This window comes from Camelina sativa, chromosome 7, assembly GCF_030686135.1.
Source record: "Camelina sativa cultivar CO46 ecotype springtype chromosome 7, ASM3068613v1".
Lineage (NCBI taxonomy): Eukaryota > Viridiplantae > Streptophyta > Magnoliopsida > Brassicales > Brassicaceae > Camelina > Camelina sativa.
In genome coordinates this window covers 19,742,408-19,759,225 of record NC_141886.1, presented here as the reverse complement: position 1 = coordinate 19,759,225, position 16,818 = coordinate 19,742,408, and the positions used below count along the sequence as shown (strand labels likewise).

Here is a 16,818-nt window from a genome sequence, read left to right as displayed (position 1 = left end):
AGAGAGAAATCATAAGAAGACCATTGAAGACATGAAGAAGGCGAATATTACTTGGTCTTCGTACGTTGTCGTTAGAAAGAGAAAGCAAAAAGTAGTAGTACGTAGAAAAAGAAGCATTAAGACACATCGGACGATAATCTTTAGCAGCATCGATGGAGGGGAGGAAGAGCCACAAAAGTGAAAAGATAGCGTCGTGTTCAGAGAGAGGAAGGAGAAGAAGTGAAGAAGAGACAGTGTCTCAAAGCTGGAGGAAGATGAAGATATGAGATGAATACTACGATGGTACATCATCATGGAAGAGCGGCAGAAAACACAACATCTCTTGGTCCTCGTTGTCACAGAGAGGAAGAAGAATTGAAGACACAAGTTGGAGATCAGATGATCTATCATCCATGGAAAAGGGCAAGATTGCACCGTCTTCATGGAGAGGAAGGAGAAGAAGAGATGAATATGACGGTGCATCATCATGGAAGAGGAAGAGCAACGGAAAAGACAAAATCTCATGGTCTTTGTGGTCACGAAGAGAAAGAAAAACTGAAGACTTACATCGGAGAAGAAGTGAAGACAGGAGAGATGATGCAACATCATGGAAGATAATAATTGAAAGAGAAAGCAAAAGAAAAAGAAGAAGGGAGGGAACTGATGAGCTACTTAACCACGATGTGTTAGAACAAGTTATGTTGCGACTACCAGTGAAATCCCTGTTGAGATTCCAAACCGTGTCTAAACACTGGAGAGGTATGATAAGGTCCACATCTTTTAAGGAAAGACACATGTTGCATCAGAAAACCCAGGAACCCAAAGTGTGTGTTTATATTCTTATACAAGGTATAGAAGCTGGTATAGGAAAGTTGCTCTAAAGACTATGAGGTTGGAGTGGTCTTCCGCTTGTCTAGTAGAAGAAGAAGAAGAAGAAGGATATCATATTAGCGATGATAAAGGGATACCTACTAGCGACGAATATGGGATTCCTTCCGATAGTATTGATGGTCTTGTCTGCTTCTATGCCTCCACAAGAGAAATTACAGTGATAAACCCAGCCACGAGATGGTCCTACAAGCTTCCTCTTGCCAACTTTCAGAAAGACAACAATGACTCAGAGGTCCCTGATCCAGGATTTGGAAAAGACTATGTTACTGGAACACACAAAATAGTGTGTTTACATAATATTAACAAGTACAGCACCACCTTATCATGCGATATATTCGATTTTGAAGTCAAGCGATGGAGGCAGGTGCCACCACCTCTTCCTGAACATCGCTTAAACAACACCAACTCACCAGCTTTTGCAAACGGATGGCTTTATTGGTTCCACCTAGACGTGACCAAATTGATTGCTTTTGATCTTCACACGGACATGTTTCAAGTCATTCCAAATCCTATTATTGAGACATTATCATCATCCGTTGTTGATATGAGCTTCGGTAGCATAGACGACGACCGTCGTCTTGTGTGGGCTTTAGAGACAAATGGAGATGGCATGCAACACGTTTGGAGGCTCACTAACCACAACACTGGAGGGGCATTATTGAAAATGGACAAGATGTTCTCCATTGACTTGAACAAGATTAACCCCACTTACTATAAGCCTCATGATGTTACTTCACTCTTCCACCCTTAGACAATTTCCAAGAATGGTAACAAGGTGATGCTCTTTAAACAATTCCAGGAGCCCCTCCTATTTCAACCCCTGAGCTCTACATATCACATCTTTTCTTGTTCTCCTCTTCGTGACAGTCTCCTTGTTCCTTTTTTTCCAAGTTTAGTCTCTCCCTTTATGAATTAATTTCAAGTTCTTAAAATGGATTTTAATTAGTGTCACATTATATGACATCTTGTTTATTTTTCAGTGCAAGTTTCAGACTTAATTTGGATTATTTTTGATCATCTATTAGTTCACCATGATGCTTCTTCAAAGGATATTAAGAAGAAGTGCTTGGATCTCATCCTACTTGTGTGGTTTTTCATTCTATTTTCCTTATCTTTTATTTGTTTTAGTATTCCGTATTCGGTTTCTATTTGGAGTTTCCTAATATTGTTATAGTAGTGCATGGTTAGAGTTCTACGTCAAAGTGGATTTTCACATATATATTCTGGAGGATTAATTGGCATAGACGTACTCTTCGCCCTTTCACAGCTAAACTGCAAACTCATCATCCCAGGAGGGTTCTGTTCCGGTTTAGGAGGATTGTTTTCTTAAACCCAATACATCTTCTAAAGGAAAAAAGAACGAGCAGGTTCATTGACAAGTTTAAGGAGATTGTTGATGTTTGTATGTATATTAGTGAGCAATTAAAGTTTTAATGAACTGATGATGATGATATTAAAAGCAAAAACATAGCCGATGTTCATATCTAATATGATTTACAAACGTGAAACTGGATAAACTGAATTTAGTCGAACTTGAAGACTGTAGAAGCCCGATTGTAGCTTCGCTCAAACAGGAAAGTTATATGGCCATGCACTTGTTTATTGCGTTTTTCTGGTCGCCTCATTTCCTTGTAAGTATGGAAAACAAGCACTACTTAAGAGTTATAATTTCCTTGTAGCCATTGAATAATACAATTATCGATAATTAATTAGTAAAATTACGACTTCGCAAATCTATTTGTGTTCTAATTTCTTTGACGAGGATGGAATTGGAATACAAACGCTACTTTACTTGTTCAAACCTGCTTAAGAGAGAATAGACCTCATGAACGACGATATCAAACATTGACTGTAACTTGTTTGATTTGCGGGTCTATACCTTCATCAAAAAAAAATTCAGTCTTAGAAAAAGTATTCTGCTGCTAAGAATCTTCGAGAGTACAAGTGAGTATAATCTCGTATAAGGGGTTGTCCTTCTTATATATCTAATATATGAACTAGATAAAAATCCGTGTTAGGCCACAGAAATATTTTTATAATTTGTATTAATTCTTAGTCTAATACATTTTTATTTAGATTTATTTTTACTTTAGCTTATTACAAATGATTAATTTATGTACTTAAGTTTAATAAAAGTTTTTAAACTATTACTGAGAAATTCATTTTAAAGATTTATTATTAGATAAATATATTAAAATATATTAAAAATTGATGAAAATTTTCATATAACCTAAAACAAAAGTAAACTACAGTGAAAATATCAAACTTTGGGGAATAATAGAGAACAAGGATTTGAATATTGGGTTAGAAAGTAAACTACACAATTTAGGATGAATGTTTTAAGAATCGAATTAAGGAAAACGAGAATGAAAAAATTGAAGTGAGTATGGAATTTGAGAGGTATTTTCCCTCTTTTTATCTAATAAAATCAAAATTCAAAAAGGGGAATAAAAATATATTCAAAAGTGTGTTTGTCATTAGTAGGTGTTTTCCGATTTTTTTCCTTTTATTTGACTACATTCTATAATTTGGTATAGAATTTGGGATTTTTAGATTCAATTAAGTGGAGGTTATTGGTTTGAGATTTGAATAGAGTTTTAAAGATTTTAAATGTTATGTAGAATATGTTGTTATTAAATCAAAATTTTGTTGAACTTTGTTAAAGTTTAGTGTTATTAGTTTGTGATTTGTAAAAAGTCATTTAAAATCATAACAAATTTGGGTTATTGGATTCAGACTTTTATAAAGTTATTAAAAGTTTTGTGTTATTCAATTAAAATAAAAGAATCTAGGATTGTTAATGAATTCAATTATTATGTTATTGGTTCACGATTTTAGACATTTTCTTTACAGAATAAAGTTATGGAAAGTATCACAAAAATATAGAGATTGTTTGGAGCACTTTACAAGATTTTAGAAAACTAATCAACAAAAATCTTTATCAATCTTTAACAATCTTTCACTTTTAAAAATTAGATTTTGTTGAAGTCTTCAAAAATCTTTAGAAATTAGAATCCAAGTGTATTAACATTGATTTGACAAAAAAAAGTTGGTTACATGAATATTTGCATAATCTAAAGATTATTTCTTAATTTATTATTCTACCATCCTATGATAGAAGTCAAATAAAAAAAATTCTCCATTTTACTATTTTTCACCAAAAAGAGAAATAAAATATTTTGTTTCTATAACTTCAAAATTTAAACCAGTGAGAGCTTTATCATAAAATAGAATATAGTTAAATAAAAGGATGAATATCTGAAATCACCTATTAATGATAAAAAAAAAAACACTTTTGAACATATTTTTATTATTTCCTTCTTTTTTTGAAAATTTGAATCTATATAAAAAAAAAAACATGAACGACCTTATAGATTCCATTATCATCTTCTCTAGTTTCATTCTCCATTGATTTATTTACTCTCTAATTAACCCATTATTCATCGGTTTAGTTCTTTAGAATCTCTATTATTCCCCAAAATTCGATTCTTTTTCACCGTAGTTTTACTGTTGTTATGGAGAACAAACGTAATCGCAATCCTGGCGTTAGAGTCGTTGGCAGAAGAGTTTATGATTCGAAAAATGGCAAATCATGTCACCAGGTGAGACTTATAGTTTTGTTTGGTTAGATAATAATAATTTTTTTTTTCTTGATTTAAAATGTTGGTTCATTTGTGTGTTTGTGTAGTGTCGACAGAAGACTATGGACTTCGTCGCACCTTGCAAGGCCAGGAAGATGAATACTAACAAGCTATGCCCCAATAAGTTTTGTTACAAATGCTTATCAAACAGGTTCGTTTTTTTTTTATTTCATTGTTTTTTTTTTCCACAATAATAACATCTTATTATTATGTGTGTTATTCATGATTTGAATCATAGGTATGGTGAGAATGCAGAAGAAGTAGCAAAGTTGGACGATTGGGTATGTCCTCAATGTAGAGGCATATGCATCTGCAGTGTGTGCAGGTAAATTACACGTCTCTTTGAGATATATTAGAGCTTTATAATTATCAATGAAATAAAATGGTTTGTGTGGATTTTTACAGGGTAAGTCGAGGGCTAAACCCCACTGGGATTTTGGTACATAAAGCTAGAGCTTGTGGGTTGACATCAGTCGTTGAGCTTCTTGAAGTTGAAGGGCCTGATAAGTTTGCTTATCAGAGGAAGCCAAAACTGGTAACTAAAATACAAATCCTGTTTTTAATGATCTTTAGCTTTTGTCTTTAATTATGCTTACTTGACCAACATGGTTTAATTATGTAGATTGCTGCTTCCATTGAAGGTAGTAGTAGCAATAGTGAAACTGTTCCAGGGACAGAAGTGGAAATATTAGGTGAGACTATAATTTTAGAATTGTGTTTTTTGTTAGTTTTCTAATATAAAAGAAGAGGCTAATGATTTAACGTTTATGAAACAGATGTTGCCAAGGAGGAGAAGAAAGTGGTGGGCAAGAGGAAGAGAGCCGAACCCAGAGAAAAACTTAAAGAGGAGATTCATTTTGAGGCTCCAGTAGTTCCTCAGGGTACAAGCTTGACTTGTGTATCAGGCATTGATATACCCACTGAAGAAGCTGGAAATGTATTCCAGTTTTTCGAGTTTTGCACAGCCTTTGGAAACGTATGATATATAATTACTCTCTTTAGCTTTTTAACAACGTGTGGTTGTAATGATTTACTCTTAGTCTGATTCGCTTTTAACTTTTGTGATAGGCTCTTTCTTTGAAGGAAGGACAAGCTGAAACTGTTGTCCGTGAGCTTTTTGTATGTGGGCGTAACACAAGGAGAAACCAATACTGCTCTATTATCCAGATGATGATCCAGTTGTTGGATTTAATATCACATCATAGAGAGATGTATGAGTCTATATAAATGTATACGTAAGTTTGTTTTCTTGCTCATGTTTCTGATGCATTTGAATTTTATATTACAGGACCTTGACTCTTAGTGCAACTGACAGCAGTTGGTTCACTGCTATTGGAGAGATCCTATCGCAGTCAGAAGTTTTGAGTGATGAGTTCCCTCCTGAAACTTTTGTAGCGGGTGTTACTGAATACGAGAAGATGGATGCATCGAGAAGGCTTAAGCTTCTAAATTTCTTATGTGATGAATCACTTAGCACAAAGTATGTGAATCAATTTTTTCTTGTAGTTTTTATATGTTTCGTTTTGAGATACCTCATGTGTGTAATTTTCTCAGGGTAATGAGAGATTACATAAAAAGCCAAATTAAAGAGTGTGAAAACCAGAAAAAAGAAGCTCAAGAAAAGTTTGCAGCAGCAAAGGAAAAGGTATTTTCTAAAATCTGTAAGATGATGAATTTATATATATATATATATATATATATATCAATCTCTTTGTTGTGCTGAAGCTCGTTTTGTCTTTATAGGAGAAGAAGCTCAAACAGAAGATGCAAGATGATGTTGCCAAAGCCATTATGGAGAAAAATGGAGCTCCATTGTCCATCGAGGAACATAACTTAATTATGTCTCAAATAAGAGCTGATGCTAAAGTAGCTCATGACGAGATGATGGAAGCAAAAGGCATGACATCTCAAAGTAAGACTCAATATGTTAATATATTGTCCAAAAAAAAATGGTTGTTGTCTTTAACCTGACAAATTCTGTTTACAGAGACGCGTATATGTGATGCAAGTAGAACTAAACCAATCATATTGTATGATAATGGTCTTGTTCTTTGGAAACTCAAGTGCTATGAAGAAGAACCAAAATTTTTGCTTCAAGGTTTGAAATTTTGCTTAACGTTTTGTTTATGTTTCTTATGCAAATGTGTTTGGTAATTTAATCTCAATCTTATTAATTAATATGCAGATCTAGGGACATTTGATGATTTATGTCCACATGAAAGATGGTTAGCTTATAAGCCTGAACAGAAATCAGAGATAGAGAGATATATCTCTCACAAGAGGTATATCTATCGTTGAGAGTAGTGTTGATTTTATTTGGGTATAGCCAATTTTGTGATGGATAAAAAGTATAGCTGTTTTGTGAACTCGTTTTAAGAAATTTGTTATTTTGGAACATTAAAATAGTGATCAAATGGTTTTCTTGTATTTCTCTTCACAGGCCAAGCAAAAGCAGAAAGGAGTCAAACATGTAACGCTGCCTTCTGTGCACGGGTACAAATACAATAGCAAGTGGATTGTCATAGACTTTGGTTCGTGTTTGTATCTTCAAGTTTTGGTTTCTTTTTAAAATATTGGTTTTGTTGGCTGTAATTGTCTGGATACCGTGTCGGAAAGTTTGTAGTCCATGCACTTGATGAGAAAGCCAGGGTCTATTTTTGCTACTTTGGTATGAAGATATGGGAAGGACTGTGAGTTGATTGTATTGATTTGAACCTAGTCAGTTGTTAGATATCATCTACGTCATATGTGACTCTCTTGCTATTATATATATAGAATCTATTTTAGGATTGATTCTATATCTTGTGATCTCTATAGAAAGTTCTTTAATTACAATGGGGTTATTATTCTATTTTTGTTTATCTGCTCATGACAAAACAATTGAGTAGTTTTATAACGCGCGCCTAGGTTTATTGTCTTTATTGATTCTAATGAAACCCTTATTTTTTTGGTTGTAGGATCTCCAAAACGCCCAGCTAAAGTGAGTTCTTGATCCTGTTCGATGGACATACAATCTTCTTGAGTCTATCGGGTTTTAAAATCCTAGACGGGTTGAGAATAGGATCTTAAAGCCTATTGCTTATTCCTGTTTTCTTTAGTCATCTATCTATCTATTTTTGTTTCCTTTTTTAATAAGGAAAAGGAACAATTTTGTCTCTCCTAATCAAAAAAGGAAAACGAATCAAGCCCTCTCTCTATATATATAAAGGGAATTGTTCAAATTGGAAACAGTACTCTTGAGAATCTCAACAACAACAACATGGTATCATCCTCTCTGTTCTCGTCTTCTTCGTCTATAAAGAAATCTAAGAAAACAAGAATTTGCCTCGATTCTTTACCAGAAGATCTTCTCGTAGAGATTTCGTCATGTATGGCAGCTTCTTCCTTGTCAGAGGTTCGTAATCTCAGATTAGTTTCGAAACCGTTTCGACATATTTGCGATGATGGATATGTTCTCCGCAGACTTTCGCTCCAAGAAACCCCTCTGTTCCCATGGCATCGCGACCATGAAACGTTCTCCAATTTTTTCAAAAGATGTCGCAAGAATGGAAACCCCGAAGCTTTGTATCGCAAAGGATTCATCTACTACTTTCTACAGAACCGTGAGCACAAAGGACTCAAACATTTAGCTAAAGCTGCAGAAAAAGGACACAAAGAGGCTAAATATGTCTATGGGCTGATTCTGATCTGTCTTGGAGGCCAAACAAAACAAAAGGGTTTCAAGATCTTGTCTTCTGTTACAAAGCCGTTGTTGTCAACTACGATAGATGAGCTGCTGGAACTTCCATACAAGATTGAAAAGATTAGAGAGTTCGTTTGGGATCATGCCAACCCGGTGATGGAACGACTCAAAACAGCGTACCTTCGAGAGAAGTGCAAGTGCGATGGTAAAACCATGATGTTCTTAGCAAGGAACTGTGGTTGGCGTCCATACAATGAGGACAATAACGACATGAAGACTTCTTCTGCTTGTGAGTTTTGTCTGTGGCACCACGAAGTTGAACTTTTCTGTCGGAGGATTTAGTGATCGATCAATAATGTATTAAATTACAATTATCTTATTATATAAACCTTAGTTTTCAAAGTTAGTAATTCATATAATCGCGACACGTGTCAAGTATATCGATAATATTTTAATATTTGTGAAAACAAATATTTATTTAATTATTATAAGAAAATTAAAAAAAACTAAAAATAAAATTATTACAATTAATATTTTTTAAAGTATATAAAACTAAAAGTAATATATTATCACTAATTCTAATAGGAAAATTATCTATTAAATTACTAATTTCAATGGGAAAATATGTGCAATTAATAAGGAAAATATATGCAATCTAATTACAATTATTATTTATTATTATCATATAGTAAAAAATTAATATTTTTGAGAGTATATAAAACCAAAAGTAATATATTATATCACTAACTCGAATAGAAAAGTTATCTATTAAATTACTAATTTCAATAGGAAAATATGTGCAATTAATAAGGAAAATATATGCAATTTAATTACAATTATTATATTATAATCATATAGTAAAAAGAAATTTATACAGAAAAGTGATTAGGTATAAAAATGTTTAATGTGTTAAAATTAGTGATTAACATAATATAAGAAAAATAAGAAATTAATGTAATTTTCTTAAGTTTTTCAATCAGTGAATGATTTGATAGCTTATTTATACAGAAAAGTGATTAGGTATAAAAAGGTTTAATGTGTTAAAATTAGTGATTAACATAATATAAGAAAAATAAGAAATTAATGTAATTTTCTTAAGTTTTTCAATCAGTGAATGATTTGATAGCTTATTTAATATTATGTTGTTATATAAACCTTGATTTTAAAAGTTAGTAACTAATGTGATCACGACACGTGTCAATTTTAACAATTAAAGATTTTGCCATGTGTTATACAAAGCTTTGTTTTAACATATTTGTAAATTATAAGAAATTAAAAATTTAGACAATTTAATGAATATAAAAAGATAGGCCGTATAAAAAAAAAGATAGTTCATATATGTATATAGAAAATAATATTAATTCTAATTTTAAATTACTAATTCTATAAGAAAAAGAATTAAGAAAATTATACAGTTAATTACTATAATACCATAATTAAATAAATTATACTGTCAATTATTAATCCTAAAAGAAAAAGTATTGTAGATATTCACCTTTACATAAACAAATAATTTTCTCATAATAACGTCTTTGAATATTAATTAATTTATGATAATGTTAGTATAGTTTTACTTAAAATTAGTTGGACAAGTAGTAAAAATATTACGTATGAGATTACAAAATATGAAATAAATATATTTAAGATATTTTTACTTTTTCAAATATGAGATAAAATTATTTTTCAGTTTTTTTTTCAGAATTATGTTTTATTAATTTTTAGTTTTTAAAAAATATTAAGTAAGATATAAATTTGATATAATGCACATTTTTCTTGATATGAAAATTATTAATGTTATTCATTGGGATTGAGTGCATAGAATTAATATCTAATTTATTATCATGTAAAATACAAAAAAATTGTATTGCAAGATGGAATGTGTGAACTCTAAATCCGGTTAAAATAATCAAATGAAATAAAATTAATATTTTGAATATAACTTATAATTTCACATATTTTTTTTATATCCGCGTTAATACACGTGCCTAATCTAGTTAACTAATAAAGAGTGGTTTACTAAACGAATGAGATCTTTGAGAAGAAAAGAACTAACGTCATCAGTCATCACCAAATAAACCTATCGATAACCTTTTAAAGACAAAGAATGCCAAAATAATATAGACTAGTCACAGTAGAAGAAGATTCAACGAACGCATGCATTATAAAAATAGACCCATCTTGGGGTGTGGAAGGATCAAGAGGACATACTCAAAGAAAACACGTGAATTCCTTAGACATTCGGCTTAAGTGGTTCCATATGGACTAAAGCTGTTTAAATATGCACTTATGCAGTCCCAAAACATGGGTTCAATTTCTTGATCTCACATCTGGACAGGTTAATGAACGTCCCAGACACTTGTTGTCTGTCTCTCTCGTATGCGTTGCCTAGGATCAAAAGACAATTCTTGAAGGAGGTTTTCAACTTCATCTCAGTGATTCATCTCAATGTATTAAATTACAACGACATTATTACTTCTTCTGCTTGTGAGTTTTATATGTGGATAACTTCTATTAGTGCTTCAATTTTTTCTTGTTCTTGTTCTTTTTTTTTTTTTTTCCTTGTAGAAATTGTTGGGGCATATATATTCCTTAAGTTTTCTGCATTAAAAACATCAAATCTTCAATACAATTACTGATTGACTTCTGTTAAACTCGGCTAAGTTGATTTAAGTTAAATGCTAGCCAAAGGATACTATGCGGAGATGTTCACTAATCAGCACGATGCAGATAACTTGATAAGATTTGGAAACTTCTTGGCCCGCCAGCCTTTGTGTGCAAACTAATCACGTGCGTCGGATCTACTCTATTTATTAATAAACATTTTCTGATACACAAGTAACACAATGGGTAATTTAGTGTATCTCTACTCTATTTGTGTTAGTTAACATAATACTTTGGATATCTATCTATGGTATCCGTTAAAAAAATTTGAAGATTAAAAAATGTCGAACTCTTTTGAATAACAATCGGTACTAAAATATATATTATGTATCAGATATTTGAATTTCAAAATTCAAGGTAGATTATGTAGAGATATTTGCAAAAATAACTTTTTACACCCTTTTGTCTATTTTTAATATATAATACATTTTTCAGATGACTATTTTAAACTTTAAACTCCAAAAACTAAACCCTACCCCTTTAAAATTACATCCTAAAGTGAAATAGAAAACTTAAACTAAAAATAAAAATTCTAAAAATCAATTTAACATATTATAATTATGTAAAAGAGGATAAAAATATCCAAAAAATGCGTATTTTTGAAAAAGAGTATCATCTTACGACGAAGATATTGACTTATAGAAATTGAAACATTTATCATTTTCATTTCAACAATTTTATTTATTTTATTAATAAAGTCATTCAATGTAATGAATTGTGTTTTTTTTTTTTTTTTTTTTTTGTACAAATTTTAATGGTTTTGAGGCCCATTACGAATTAAAGCACAAGACAGCGAAAGTCCATTATAGTAGGAAAGTCTGAAGGATTTTGGTCAGCCACTTGCTTAATCTCTCATTCTGCTTGATTGATAACATAATTACAACAACATATTTATAGTGTTTGAGTTTAAACCTACTTAAACAGTACACAACATTAGTTCACTTACATAATGGCTTTTGTAAACCTTAATCAACATAACCCAATTAGTTGGGCTTTGACACACTTCTTGTCCAGTTGGCCTATTACCTTCTTCGACAACACTAAACGTAAGACTTTCTCTTCTCCTTTGACTCTTCATGTACTCAACAATTCTTCTTCTTCTTTTTTTTCCTTCTGCAACTTCTTAGTCTGACTCTCTTCTTCTTGGACTGGATTCTGATAAACTTGATGTGTTGTTAGCTTGTGTCAAGAGGAAGACGCGGGCTCGTGTAGGACAAAGGAAGGTGACGCCTGAAAGTGGCTAAAGAAGGTCGATGGGCATTAAAGAGAAGACTCTTTACAAGCCAGAGTCTTTCATCTTACTTATATCTATTATTAATAAGCGTGTTGTAGTTTCTTAAATTGTTGTATCGTTGATTGTCATGGTTGTGTCGTTTATAATTAGGGTTGTTGGAGTACATGTAGTTCTTTGATGGAACAACAATATTTGGGGATATGTTCCAATTTAGGGTTTGTTATCAAAACATTAAATCAACTTTCCTAATTCTCTCTAAACAGTTTTTTCTCTTCTCTTATCAAAATCTATTCTTTCTTTCTCAACTCTGTTCCTCTGATTTCTTTTCCCATTTTGTTACATTCCTTAATAAGCTCCTTTTGGTCCTTATCAATTGGTTCTTTTACTGAGAGCTGAATGTTGCCATGGCTCTGCATACGACTCAAGCTGTTAAGTCTATTCCTACTACTGTTGAGCTCAATGCAAGGTTGAACCAGGTGGTCGAGACGCTGACCGAGACCAACACCAGGATTAACAAACTGGTAGAGACCCTAGATATCAAGTTGTAGCAGTTCTTCGGAAAAATCTTCCACACCAAGGCTGCAGAACCTCCAACACCACCGGCTGCGACTGTGAGTCAGAACTCCTCGTCTCAAAACCGAGGCTGTGTCAGTTGGATGTCTGTGTCAAACCGCAAGCGCTGGTCAAGGCACTTGCAGACGGACTCCTGCCCTTACCCCCAATTGTGGTTCCGATACAAGCGATGGAATCGTCAAACGAATATGTTCTATTTAACCGGTCAAACCTTCAGATGCAAACTTTGGGGAGAAGTCTGGATCCACATGGAAGGCATTGGGAACCACCGGTTTTTGAAGGTCAAAACCCAGACGACTGGATCTTCAGGATGGAGAAATGTTTTTCCCAGAACCAGATCCCTAAGCACATGAAACTCGATGAAGCCTTGGTGTAGTTCGATGAAATGGTTATGGGGAAGGGAAGCTCGAGGTTCGTTTCTTGATTGGGATGATATTAAGATAAATTCTCATAATAGATATGCCCTAGTCATATTGATTCTCAAGCAACATTGAACAGTGGAAGAGTATAGTGAGTTGTTTGAGGATTTGATTGTGGAAGTTCCACAAATCTCGGATGATTTCTTGGAAGGGGTGTTCGTGAAGGAAATGAAACAGAGTCTACGGGAACATGTGATGCATACTCGGACCACAAGAATTGTTGAGATCAGTCAAGTTATAGAGGACTAAGAGAATGAGCGAGTAATGAATCAGTCAAGTTATTCTACACGGTCCTTTGGTAGAACCAATTCTGCACTGGCGTTCCACAGAACCTCTAACCACAGTCCTGTCAAAACTTCAGAGGTTGTTCCTGCCAGGAAGTCTTTTGATGGTGGACGGGAAACTTGGAAGGGCAAGCACCAATGCAGCGATTCAATGCGTGTTACACTTACGGAGACCGATACTATATGGGACATATATGCAAAACTCAAAAGCTCAAGTGTATGGAGTTAGGAGTGGGTAGTGAATCTAGTCAGATACTTGAGGTGGAAGATACGGATTTGGAGACTGGTGGTGAACAAGAGCCAAAGGTGGAAGCTCAAACATTGATGCATCTTTCCTTAAGATCAATGTCAGGCCTAACAACAGCAAAATCCATGCGCATGCGAGGACATATTGGAGATCAAGAGGTGATTGTTCTCATCGGCTCTGGGGCGACCAGCAACTTCATTTCTCCAGAGATAGCTCAATGTTGTTCACTTACCATATCAAAAACCCATGAATTTAGCGTGGCTGTAGAAAATAGACAAGTTATCACTGACCAAGGCAAGTGTAGTGGGGTGTAATTCCACGAATGCCACCTCTTAGTGGGCCCTTTATCTATTCCCAGTCCATAGGCACACCTTCCTAAATGAGCCTCATGTCCTCTCACTATGCCGTGAGTCCATCCATAAGTGACTGTCAATTTGCTACGTCCGGGAGGCTTTAAAGACTTGTTTACCGTCCCTACAAACCATCACATGATCTTTCCCTGTGTTTTGTCCTCACTCGCATAGTTTCGACAGTCATTTCCCGGAAGGTCACCCATACTAAGATTACTCCAGCTCAAGCACACTTAACTCTGGAGTTCTCTCAAGATCCTTGACCGAAAAGATAAGTGTATTTTGGTGACATAGGTGGCCAAATCAATTCTTTTAAACCTCTCCGCAGACAGGGGTGTCACATGGGGTTACACTCACCATCCAACAAGTTGACTTACTCCAGGAATTCTTCTTATTTTCTCTTGGAACCAAAAAATATAGTATTAGGGTATTCTTGGTTGCAGACTTTGGAAAATACACACGTAAATTGGGGTCTGCACACGCTGAAATTCAAGGTTTATGATGAGTGGGTTACATTGTTGGGTGATCCAGCACTATTGCATCAACAGATCTCCCTTCATTCCATGGAACGAATGGTGAAGAAAGGTGAAACCAATTACCTTCTGGAACTCTGCATTGTTCACAGAACTACATGACAACAATGAAGAGTCCACTTCCCCACATATCAAACAACTAATAAGAAGCTACAAGGAGGTTTTTTCAATTGCCACAAGGCTTACCACCTTCACGGAGCAGGGAACATGCCATCAATCTTCAACCAGGTATGGCCCCCATCACTTGCAAACTGTATCGATACTCTTACACTCAGAAGAACGATATGGTCAAACTATTAAAAGAGATGCTGGATGCTGAGATTATTCGTCCTAGTATCAGCCCTTTTTGCAGCCCAGTTCTATTGGTTAAAAAGAATTATGGAGGGTGGTGTTTTTGCATGGACTACAGGGCCTTGAACAAGGCAACAGTACTGGATCGTTATCCTATTCCAGTCATTGAAGAGTTCTTGGATGAGCTGAGTCGAGAAACAATCTTCTCTAAAATTGACCTCAAGTCTGGATATCACCAGATACGTATGCACACGACAGATGTGGAAAAAACGACATTTAGAACACATGAAGGTTAATATGAATTTTTGTTCATGCCTTTCAGGCTGACAAATGCTCCTGTTACTTTTCATTTTGTAATGAATGAGCTTTTTCGATCTTATTTACGCAAGTTTATCTTTGTTTTCTTTGGCGACGATCAGGTTTACAGCCCCACATAAGAGTCCCACATCGAACATCTGGAATTAGTTCTTAACATCTTGTTGCACAGTCAGTTCTATGCCAACGAGAAAATATGTTGCTTTGGGAGCTCCAAAATTGCATACTTGGGCCATGGAGCGTCAGCAGATCCAACAAAAGTGGCAACAATGGTGAGCTGGCTTCAACCGAGTAATATCACAGAATTATGTAGGTTTTTGGGTCTAACATGATATTGTAGGAGGTTCATGGCAGGGTATGGCAAGATAGCAAAGCCGTTAACTGAGCTCTTAAAGAAAGGTAAATTTGAATGTAATATGGCAACCATCTATGCATTTGAAAACTTGAAGCAAAGCGTTACACGGCTGCCAACTTTGTCACTACCCGATTTTGATGAACCTTTTATCATTGAAACGGATGCATCTGGTTCTGGAATTGGAGTAGTTCTGTCTCAAGGGAAAAATCCCATAACATTCATCAGTCAAGGGTTTTCAACCAAAGGGCGTGTGAAAACTGTTTATGAGTGGGAGTTGTTAGCCATAGTTTTTGCAGTGGACAAATGGAAGCATTAACTCATTGGGAATGCATAAAGTTGTGACTGAGTTTGGATTTTATTGAAGGATTACTCATCTCCAAAGGATTTGATGTAATCCTAGTCGTGGTGGATAGGCTCAACAAATATGGATATGTTTTGGCTCTCAAGCACCCATTCACTACGAGAATAGTATCAAAAGTTTTTATCAAGGTGATTGTTAGGATCCATGGCTTTCCTGAGATTGTGGTCTCTGATAGAGCTAAGATACTTGTTAGCAGTTTTTGGGATGATATTTTAGAGCTCATGGGACAGCGCTGCACAAGAGTACCACTTATCACCCCTAGACAGACGGACAAACAGAAGTGCTCAACAGGTGTTTAGAAACGTATTTCTGCTGTTTTGTTAATAGTAAACCAAAAACTTGAGCTCAATGGATGATGTGGGCAGAGTACTCATACAACACATCATACCATTCCACCATCCAGATGACTCCTTATCAAGCAATTTATGGTCGTGAACCTCCCAAGTTGATCAGGTTTGGGATTACTCCCACTGCCAATGCTCATGTGGAGGACTTACTATAGGAGAGAGATGATTTGGTGACAATGCTTTGAGAGAACTGCACTATGCACAAGCAAGGATGCAGAAGGCAGCGAACAAGCATAGGCGTGAGTTTGAGTTTAAGGTGGGTGATTGGGTCTAATTGAAGTTGTGTCATTACAGGCAAGTATCTATGGCTCAATGAAGAAACGAGAAGCTAGCCCCTAGATTCTTTGGACCCTACATGGTGACTAAGCGCATTGGTATTGTGGCTTACAAATTACAGCTCCCAAATTTCAATCTAGGGATTTGATCCCTTTTACTCCTTGATCTTCTTTGGTATCTCCCTTGTTCCATATAAAGGATTCAATTCATAACATCTGCAAAACTCAACAGTGAGTTCATTAGCTCCCTTATCTTTCCAAATTTTGTTGACCGTTTGAGTTTCGTCAAGATTGTCTCTTTATCCGGTTTGATTATCATCTCAAACAACTTTTGCTTCTTTCTGCTATTGACTGTGATTTGAGGGTTCTTCTTCTTTTCA

At 34.6% G+C, this 16,818-nt stretch overlaps 1 protein-coding gene and 2 pseudogenes across 2 annotated transcripts; all 3 read left to right on the top strand.

Moving 5' to 3' along the window:
* The first annotated feature begins 392 nt into the window (after positions 1-392).
* LOC147941479 (putative F-box protein At2g02030) lies at positions 393-1,621 on the top strand (annotated as a pseudogene).
* A 2,631-nt stretch (positions 1,622-4,252) lies between these two features.
* Positions 4,253-8,595, top strand: LOC104704104 (uncharacterized). The gene is made up of 14 exons (XM_087456962.1): positions 4,253-4,472; positions 4,559-4,662; positions 4,750-4,836; positions 4,917-5,046; positions 5,134-5,203; positions 5,288-5,487; positions 5,580-5,722; positions 5,800-5,991; positions 6,066-6,156; positions 6,255-6,423; positions 6,499-6,609; positions 6,697-6,793; positions 6,952-7,042; positions 7,469-8,595. Exons 1-13 carry the CDS (start codon positions 4,386-4,388, stop codon positions 6,983-6,985), a joined length of 1,515 nt encoding a protein of 504 aa, XP_087313088.1. The 5' UTR covers positions 4,253-4,385; the 3' UTR covers positions 6,986-7,042; positions 7,469-8,595.
* On the top strand, positions 7,771-8,595 carry LOC104704103 (putative F-box protein At1g67623 pseudogene; annotated as a pseudogene). The gene has a single exon (XR_015561065.1). The product of XR_015561065.1 is annotated as a putative F-box protein At1g67623 pseudogene (transcript).
* Positions 8,596-16,818: the final 8,223 nt, after the last annotated feature.

Excerpts from the sequence above, each read along its gene's own strand:
- LOC104704104 (XM_087456962.1), top strand. The coding sequence starts at position 4,386 with ATGGAGAACAAACGTAATCGCAATCCTGGCGTTAGAGTCGTTGGCAGA. Across the intron at positions 5,204-5,287 it reads GACAGAAGTGGAAATATTAG|ATGTTGCCAAGGAGGAGAAG; the intron begins GTGAGACTATAA and ends TTTATGAAACAG. Across the intron at positions 5,992-6,065 it reads GATGAATCACTTAGCACAAA|GGTAATGAGAGATTACATAA; the intron begins GTATGTGAATCA and ends TAATTTTCTCAG.